Raw genomic sequence first — 10,301 nt, forward strand, 5'->3', positions numbered from 1 at the left:
ATTGGTCACAATAGGGACAGGAGAGAAGGATTTTCAGCCCTATTTCACCGGATGTAGGAATATAGCATCGGTAAAACTGTTCTTGGTGCTGCGCGATCAATCTAGATATTCAAGTTTGGCTTACAGGAAAGGTGTCGCAGGTTACGAAGTACTAGCCAGCTTCAAAACAATTTGCCTCTCATGTGACCCGCGCAATTCATTATTTATTCTCAGCCATATTAATCATCAAGTCAAGAGTTTCTACATAAAAGCTTGAGCAGTGTCCGTTGGTGTTAATCATGAACGAGACTGATGAACACGGACATTTTGAAGGAATTTCAACAGCATCAGTGGCGCTTTTGGCAGGTATTTGTAGCGCTTTGCTTGGCTTCGTTTCATTCGCGACAAACATTGTTCTTCTATGGACTCTTTTCAAAGATCCGTACATGTATTTCCGAGTGCGCCCCACAACTTTTCTCGTGGCAAGCCTTTCGTTAAGTGATTTACTTGGAGGAAGTTTCGCGCAACCTTTGTACTCAACATACCTGCTTTGCCTGCCATGTAAAGTCAATTTACCAAGCCTACACAAGATTTCTACCGTTTCTTCTCATATAAGCACCAAAATATCAATTTCAACGGTCGTGGCGTTATCAGTGGATAGATTTCTGGCTATAAAGCTTATTTGGAAGTATAGGGCGCTTATAACAGTGCGAAAGGTCGTCATATGTAACATTTTGATATGGCTCTTTTGTGGGCTGTTTGAAGCATTACACTCAATGAGTACATTAAAGGAAATATTCCACACAGTGGATCTTCATCTTCAGTCTACGGCTCCACTGACAATACTTTGCGTCATCAACGCAGCGACTTACATTGAATTCCGCCGATATTCAAGAAACATCACGTTCCTGCAACAAGACAATGGAGGAAGATCGCGCGTTTTTGCCCGGAACATCCGTGTAGAAAAAAAGATCGTTTTGACAATTATCCTGATCACAATCGTGTTGTTTATATCACTTATACCGTACCTAATTGTTACTAACTTGGAGGAGCGGTGTCTCGAGGAACAAAGTAATGTGTGTGATGGGCTAGCTTTTGAAATAACAAGAGCTCTATCAATGTCGATGTTGTGCGTTAGCTGCGCTGTAAATCCGTTTCTATACGCGTGGAGAATACCGCAGTATCGACAAGCGCTAAGAACTGTTTGCCGCACAACTTTCAATAGGTCTGCTTGACGGAACCGAACTACGTGTATTAGTTAAGGTTTATCTGCCTTTCCTACTGCTTTAGGCTCTGGAAGTTTAATCGAACAGAACACTCCTGCAGGGGATCAAATTCAATCAAAGAAAGAGCGACTGAAATCGCCAAGACTTGGGCATGAGACCAAAATGCTATAACTGGAGCGCAATTAATTTTGCTGTTTTATGGAGCGTGTAAAAGGAGATATCAATATCTTTGTTCAATCCTCCTCGATCTTTGTAATTAGAATTTTTTTTTCGAAGGGTTAACAGACTATAAAGTGTGTGAAAATATTAAAGCTTGTCTCAAAAGCACAAGACGTAATTTTTAAAGCTCGAGTATAAAAATGTCTTAAAGAGGAATTTCAAAGCTTAGTGACAAAAAGAAAAAACATCTTTTAAGTAATCTGCATTTTTCATTATTTTTTCGGATGACACTGAATGAAAACTTTGTAAATTGAATGCGATTGAAGATAAACAGCGGAAATGGAGCTTTATTTCTTAAATTTTAACAAATCTGTGAACAATGAATGTTGATTCCGGGTAGTTAACTGTTGATTACACGAAAAAAGTCTTAGAAATGTGATACGGCCAAATTTCTTGGCTTTCTGATTTGAAATCCGAATAATGTAAAAAAACTGTCCAATTTTTTTTTTCAGTCAGTTACTCTACCCAACATTGCATCGAGAAAATTTTATTTAGGTGCCATAAAATTCAGTGATCAGCGTGAGACGAGTTGATCAAAATGTTTTAATTGGTTGCCTTTCGTGCGCAAATGACGATGTCTGGTGTATTTCCTAAAGAGTAAATATACATCCATTGTAAAAGTATAGAGCAAGGATGACAGCTGCTCTATATATCCGCTTTCAAATGTGAAAAACTATGGCTTAATTAAATCGTTGTCAGATTCTATCAACAACTTCGTATGGGTTAAATTACGCTTTGAAAATTTGTTGATACACGGAACCAGACAGCGAGATCATGTTTATCACTATTTAGGTTAACATTTTCGCTCTTTCCACTGAGCTGCAATCGGATATATTTCACTTCCCGGCGGCGAAAAAATGACACAACCAGCGATTTTATACGCAGATCGCAGCGACCGACGGAAATCGCCGGGTGTGCCCGCGACTGCGATTTTCGCCGATCGCAGCGATCAGCGTATAAAATTGTCAATATCTGGCATGTCACCTAATAATTATGTTTTGTTAACAAAGTTGGATCGTTTAGGGTGGCGCTAGCCTGCAGTACGGCAATCGGACATATTTCACTTCCCGGCGGCGAAAAAATGACACACCTAGCGATTTTATACGCCGATCGCGAGGCTATCTTTAAAATAAAACGGGGAATCTTTAAAATGAGGAATCTTTAAAATGAGGAATCTTTAAAAGCGGGAATCTTTAAATGCGGTAATTGTTTACAGTATTCAGCTTTCTACGTATTTGTTCAAGTGTGAAACATGCAAGTTTGTGTACATACAGTCACATTACCGGGTTTATGTTTCTGCACATACATACTACCTTTATTCAAGATTTATTTTCCGCCAAATCCTGTTTAATGTCGTTTGTAAAGCCTTCTCACGCGTTCAAATTAAAGTCGGTGCTTAACAGCAGCGCGACAGTTTGTCTAGACAAAGCTGTATATTTCATGCTTGAACAAACCGAAAAATTGAGCCATTCATTACGCTTTGTTAGGAAAGGAATTGCCGCAACAAAACATGTTGATCAAAATAAAGAATCTGATACTGAAATTTATTAGTGACAGCCGGGGATAAAATGAACCTTGACAAAAGCCTACTAGTTCACTCTGAAACTGAAAAATTATTTTGAACCCTGAATATTACCATTCTCCCATTCCCCATTCCCGATTCTCTTATTCCCTGTTCCTAATTTTAAAGATAGCCCTGAATGCGGCGACCGGCGTAAAACGCTAGGTGTGCCCGGTGCGGCGACTGCGATTTTCGTCGATCGCCGCGATCAGCATACAAAATCGGCAATATCTGGCATGTCAAAACGGCTGAGGGCATCGAAAATTGTTTCTGAACCGAAGAAAAAGAAATCAATTTGATCACACTGTCGTCAGAAAAGCTATGCTTATTTGATGTAACGTCGGCTGACTACAGTAGTCGTATCAAGAAGGATTCTGCGTTTCAATAGATCCATGTCTTCGACCATATTTTTCTCTTGTCCCACTTTTCAAAACGCTTCCTGGAGCGCTTAAGTTGCAAAATTATGGCAGCAAGCAATAATTTTTTCCGCTTCGCTGTTGCCATCTGGTTTGTTTACATTGGTTCGTGCAACTTTTATACGTCACCCGATGAAACCTGGGATCAAGGCTGAAGTGCCACATTGTCGCGATCGGCGAAAAAAATCGCCAAGTGAGTCCGCAGCGATCTTGCGCAATAGGCATATAAAATCGCCAGGTATGTCGCCGGCTTAAAGTACACCGCAACCAAAGACTTAAATTACCAATTAACCGTCAGATGTTCCCTAATTTTTGGCAATAACTTTCAATATTTGTACGTTAACTCTGAAATAAAGATGTCATCTACAGCAATAATGACGCCATGGGAGTCATTACTGAGGCGATTAGTTTATCCACTTATTGTACCCAATCGCTTGGCTCATTATTATGATATCAAGAGAGATTGCGCGGGGCTGTGAGCAGGTTACTTATAGGACGATTAGACGAATCATTTCACAAACTGATCAATACACCTAATAAGGATGCCTTGTTGCATTTCGAAGTTGCGGTGTCTACCACCTAGCGTACTCTGCGCCCTCGACACGAGGCCGAGGTTAACAAAGTTTGATCGCTTGGAGTGGCGCTAGCCTGCAGTGCGGGGGTCCTATCAGGACGAGTTAACATAAAGAAGCTCGCGATCATTTGTATTCTATATTCCACCGGCCGTGTTTGATTTGGAGCTAGAGTCGTCGCTCACTCTTAATACAAATTTCTTTCTTTTCCCAGCCTTCCGCTGCCGCCGTAAAAATTAAAGATGGTAGCTATAATTTTCCCCAAGATAATACTGAGCTCTTGCCTACCAAAATAACATCTGCTCTGTAGAGTGCAAGAGTGACGCCGTCGGAAAAAAGAGGCGCTTAAATCAAAGGATTGACAAGCTGTCGGATGGTTTTATTCCTTAGTTTTTAGTAATTTGGATATCTTTTTTTCTAACTAATGAAAAGAACATTCGCGAGGTAAAATGAAAAAGATACATACAAATCAAACCGTGTTTTTTCTGGGTGTTAATGATTTCCTTTATCTTTCATTTTCCAAAACAGGTTGGTTACCAGTTGGAGAAATGGGAAACTCTCTCGATTTTCGAAAATCAGAAAGGCAGTGTTCATATCTTCCAAGCTACTATGTTCATCTCCCAAAGAAGGTTGCTGAAAAATGATTTCGTTTCGACAAGAAGCTTGTAGGAGGGTCTGGATGGGGTTAACTGACAACTGACAAATGGCCTAATTTTTAACTGACAACTGACAAATCGCTGAAAATCTAACTGACAACTAACATTTGTGGTGGGCTTTTACTGACAGGTTACAAAAGACCGGATTGCCCTAAATACCCTGAAAACTGGAAGTGAAATAAGGGCAGTTGATTTATTTTGTCTATTAAAAGTACGTTTTTTTAATTAAATATCAGTAGGAGAACGCCAGAGTGTCATATTTCGTTAATAATTATAACATGGACCATCCACATCAAGATCATATGTCACATATCGGTTATATGATCTTTGATACCCAACTTGATCGTCAAATGAACTTACGCGATGGCCGTCGCGACGGCCGAATTGATTCGGAAACAGAATTTGAGCGTCATTGATGTAAACACCGTACTGGCGCTGAGAAAGAGATAAACCCCAAAACTGAAAGTGCTGTGAGAGAATTTGTGGATAAGTATCCTCCGTTGAGGGAAAAACAGTTCGGGGGGAAACTACTAAGGACAAGGCAGGGGCTTTACCAACGGCCGTGGACTTGTTGGCGGGACTAGAAAATGATTTTTATTCTGAAGATTAGCCAGTAGGGCTCAGCAGCGACAAAGGAGCCGTTTAAGGTACTTCGGAGGGCAACCCTAGAAGCCGGAACGGCGGTATGGCGGAAAACATACTATATGCTTGTAAACGTGAGAACATCACAAGAACGTTTTCAGGCTTCTAAAATTATAGCGACGTTCAGCCTCAGCTCCAAACTTAGACCAGCGTGTGAGCACGCCCTGGTTACGAGCCCTTCAATACGAGCGTTTCTTCTTCTACGAATAAGTTTCAGACCTTGAGTAACACTAGGTGAAGAGAAGTTTACAGGGGGTTATATGTGTAGGAATTTCTCATGGTGTGAAAAGACAAAAGAAAGTTAGCAGAATGTAGCCGTCAGGAAGAATTTGAAGAATTCCTCCGCGACTAGTGTCCAAAAGCCCACCATCCTACTACGAAATTTACGGCTTATATATCAGCAGAAGAAATAAACTTCCTGGAGAAAAAAAGAGGCTATTTCGCCAATTCGTTTAATTTACATGGGGAGAATAGATCCTGATCAGTAGAACCCTGCTAACTCGAACCCGGCGAACTCGAAACCCCCGCTTACTCGAACAAGACCCGATTTCCCTTAGATTTTACCCCATTTTCCCCAGTCATTTGCTAACAGGAAACTCGAGCTCGGTACCCCTTGGGCAGTTACTTCATTAGTTACCCCGAGAACTCGACCTTAAAGTAAAAACGACGGACGATAAACGTCAAAGTGTCAGAAAATAGTTAATTGGCACGTCCCATTCTTTAATCGCGATAGATACGAACATGGTAACATTAATAATATTTAAAAAAAGTAACACAATAATTATTTATACTACTGAGTAAAAGAAAAAAAAATTAGTAATACTCAATTTTAGTCACGCGCGTTATCGTCGTGGGGATTAGTGTGCCAAGCGCTTGAGTGTCTTTGTACAAACAGTTCGTGCAACATGCTCTGACATCCGTTTTAGGATTTGAGGGTCATTTTCCGCCGTTTCGTGTTTTAGGATTTGAGGGTCATTTTCCGCCATTCCACAGTTCCAGCTTTTAGGGTTTCCCACTTCGGAAGGTGGGAATGTGACAGATGTCACGTTCGTTGACGACTGTATCGTTGAAGTGACAGTTGCTGAGGTGCGAACATATGCAGACGAATATGACACGAACTTAGAAAACAACTTTTATGACCGAGAGGATGAAGATATTACCCCAATTACGGTTTCTAGATCCGGGCGGCAAATTCGCGCCCATTTTCGCTTGGATTTCTTGGGCACGCTTACAGTAGATGTCTCCAATAACCTAATGGAAAAGTAGACAAAAGAACATTCCTTTCCGATCATTTCATTGGAGCCAATCACAATCGACGCGTTGTAAAACAAAACATAAAACCAATATATTGTGCAAGAGGACTCTTCAAGAGTTTTTTGTCTTTCTGACGATCTTCTTTCCAACATCTTGACCGACTAAGTGGTTGAAAAGGAATGTTTCAATGTTGCGCACGGACAAACAGAAGTTTGTGTGCAGAAGATTTGTTACATTTGTACCTCCCCATCTAGACCCTCTTGCAGCAGACGCCACCGTACCGTAAATTACCAGACTGGCCAGAAAGGTGGTGAATATGCGCAATTTATGGTTCTCAAGAAAAACGCAAAGGTTTTCGGACGAAACAGGAATAATGTGTTAACAATTTGATGTCGGTGCAAAAAGTACCCTTCATTGATACTCAATAAAACCCTGTTATTTTACATATTGATTACTTGAACGTGCTTTTCAACGTATATTGATCAGAGAAAGATACCCTCACAGTCGAACTGCAACCTGTCGACAGAAGGAAGTGATTTTGTTCAAAGGAGAAACGTTACCGGAAGAACAAAGTGTAAAATGACTTTTTTTAATCGAGGGTACAGTTTTCCGTGTTTCATCCTCCAACACTTATAAGTGGAGGGCATCAGTTGTCTCTCAGGAATATCACCCCTGAATGAAAACATTAAGGTCATGAGAATTAAAGAAATGATTGAGAACTCGAAAAGCTCTTAATTGTTCTACAAATACTTCTTGTAGGAATCAGGAAATGTATGAAAAACGTGCGTGCTGATGCTAAGGTTACAGGGTTAAAAGATGCTTATCAAAACACAATTAATGTATGATCTCAAAATAAATGTTCAAAGGAGAAGGGTTTGTGAAACAGAGCGGGTAAGGTAGAGCGAGTGTATTCTGTTTATTTAGCTTTTTTCTGTTTATTTAGCTTTTTTCTGTTTATTTAGCTTCTCTCTTTTCGTTTATTCACCGGCCGTTGTAGAGAGGCTAGTTTTTGTATAAAGGGTTCTCTCTGGTGGACTTTGTCGATGTAAAGATGTGGCCATTTTTTTTTAAAAACGTGAAATGATAATAGTGATTGTATGAACCTTCCGCCCGAACAGACGAAAAAAGTTGGTATTATTAGGAAGTGACCGTCAATAACCTCGGAATTTCCGCCCCTTTAGAACTTATTGGCATAGTGATCAAGTGCGTCCTCATAGTTTTAATGTTTTCAGCTTTAATATGAGAAATTCTTTGTACAGTCGCAAACGATCATCTTGTAGAGAACAGTCCTCTCTTTTACAATATACTTTTGAACCACACCTTTTAAGACAAGGCTTCGTCATCCGATATGTAGAGGTGATAGTCAGTGTCGCTCGTAGTACACAGGTACACAATTTGGATCGACAGGAGGCTCAAACAGTTTCCTGATGCTTGGCAGCTTATCGTTTGATGACCATGATTTTCCATATGCTACACCGACAATGCCATCATAAACATTCGTTTTAAATACTAAGCATTTCCCCCACGCAAGAATTTTCCATAGTAACACCGCAAGCTCTTGGAAACAGCCTTAATTTATTTTATAGTGTCCCTGAGCGAAACCGAATTAAAGTCACTTTAAGATCGAGTATGAAGACCCATCTTTCTGCAAAGCTTGCAAAAACCTGCACTGTTGTTCATGGCCACCTGTTCTGTAATTGAAAAACTAGAATGGCTCCAAACCTACAGAACAGCTTTTATCCTAAATTGAGAGAAAGATGAATTTTGAAGAAAACTAGAAGCATATTTGCGTCCATCCGGGTTTTCTGTTGGAAATAAACTTTGTTTTTTGTGCTTGCATTTGCCTGAGTTTTTTTAATGCAATTATTGGTTTATCCTGTAACTGTTTTTCTCTTGGTATGCCAGAGTATGTCACATATAAATACAGAGCTGAAAACGGCATTTGTTATGTAATGTGAAGGCCTTTTCTGGGGTGGGGTGGGGGGAGGTAGTGCCATATATAACTGGCTATTATTTCAATACTTATTACTACACCCAACTGTTAATATGAAATTGGTGTAGCTTTCAGATCTGAGCGACTCAAAGGCTCTTCGTAAAGAGTACAGTACTGATATCCCTCTATGGCAATTTATTGTTGAACAGTAACAGAGTAGCTTTCACTGTTTTCCAGTTTATATTCAGTATCAAACACATTTAATGCTGCTGGCAATTCTGACTGCATTAAATATGCCTGTCTAGCTAATCTTTACAAACTTGATTAAAGCTGATTTCCAATATTCATTATTTGTATAAGATCATTTGCAGTAATGATCCATTGAGTGTTATTGTAAATCAAGGAACACAAACTCCTTGCAACACATTGTTGTCCTGCATTCTGTCCAAAAACTAACTCGTTACCTTGACCATATGGAGCTACTATTGTTTTGTTAGGGTCACCATGTTGGAGGGCCAGGGTTTTTTCTATGTTTCTACTTAATTTATAGTTGCAATAATTTGCTACATGAGCCTCATTCTCTAAGTTTCGACTGAAATGTCCATGTGAGCGCAAAGTTCTTTCAGCCGCAAAATCTCCCGCTTAAACTTCGTGGCAATAGCCCCGCTTAGTGTTCGCGCTTTGAATGTTCCTGGCACAACAAGTCCGTTCTACAGCCTTCTTGTCCCTGTTACTTTAACAGAAACCTCATTATCGTCGTAAGCTCTCAGAAATGTATAGATAAGGTAAGACAGTTCCATTGGCATATGTCCTACAAGCTCGCTGTTGCTATATTTTTTGACACTAGAGATTGTAAGCCATTAAAAAGATACTGTAATAATCAATACTCTTATTCCTCTTGTGCACTTTATTATTTTTTTTCCTTGGGGGGAAGGAGGGGGGGTGGGCGCTTATTCGAGGTTGGGCGCTTAAAAAGTACTTTTTGTGGGTGGGCGCTTATTCGAGGCTGGGTGCTTATTAACTTTTTCTACCCCTAGGGTGGGCGCTTATTCGAGATTGGGCGCTTAATCGAATAAATACGGTGCCGGTATAAGCTTCCAAATAAGCTTCCAAATACGTCCCAATTGTATATTCATCATGTTGTTTGGGTTCCTTGCGATCATCCTCGCGGCAGTTAAGTTTCTCTCCCAAAGTTGGAGTCCACATAGATTTATAAATTTTATGACCTCGTATAACTGATGTGAATTGCACTTCAAACAGAAAGTTCCATTTCAGATAATGAAAACTTGAGCGAGCCATGGCTTTGAATTCACATTGAATGCTCTGGCACTAAAAGCGAGCTGTTCAGTTTGCTAAGCTACAGCGGAAGGCACACGTGTTTCCCGTTACGTATCGGGAGCTCTTTGACTATCGTTCTTGCTCATAATTACCTTATTGAAGACTTGTGGGATCTAGCACCTTCATGCATTCATGTGATGTGTAAACTGACAGATCAGATATTTGATTCCAAGATGTTTAAAAAGATATAAATCACACAAGTCACGTTTTTATCTTCCCTTTGATCTGAAAGCAGGGAGTCTGATGCATCTCAGTCTCATGCCGGCAAAAAAGTAAGTTCGTACTCGACCGAATATAAGTTAGAAGGTATCAAGTTTGCCGAAGAAAGTAAAAGCATCTCTAGCGCTGCAAAAAAGTTCAATGTAGACTGTAAGAGCATTCGTGAATGGTGAAAATTTAATAAGCGCCCACCTCGTTAAGCGCCCACCCTGAAAGTCCATCAATTAAATAAGCGCCCTGGGCGCTTAATCGAATTAATACGGTAGCTGTATTCAATGAAGTTTTA

The 10,301-nt window shown here is 40.1% G+C and overlaps 1 protein-coding gene across 1 annotated transcript; it reads left to right on the forward strand.

Annotated features, from left to right (window-relative positions):
- Positions 1-2,133, forward strand: LOC113665360 (adrenocorticotropic hormone receptor). The gene has a single exon (XM_027181034.2). It carries the CDS (start codon positions 279-281, stop codon positions 1,212-1,214), a length of 936 nt encoding a protein of 311 aa, XP_027036835.2. The 5' UTR covers positions 1-278; the 3' UTR covers positions 1,215-2,133.
- The last annotated feature ends 8,168 nt before the right edge of the window (positions 2,134-10,301 follow it).

This window comes from Pocillopora damicornis, chromosome 2, assembly GCF_964200805.1.
Source record: "Pocillopora damicornis chromosome 2, jaPocDami1.2, whole genome shotgun sequence".
Classification (NCBI taxonomy): domain Eukaryota; kingdom Metazoa; phylum Cnidaria; class Anthozoa; order Scleractinia; family Pocilloporidae; genus Pocillopora; species Pocillopora damicornis.

What these genes read in the sequence shown, in the direction of transcription:
- LOC113665360 (XM_027181034.2), top strand. Translation starts at nt 279, where the DNA reads ATGAACGAGACTGATGAACACGGACATTTTGAAGGAATTTCAACAGCA.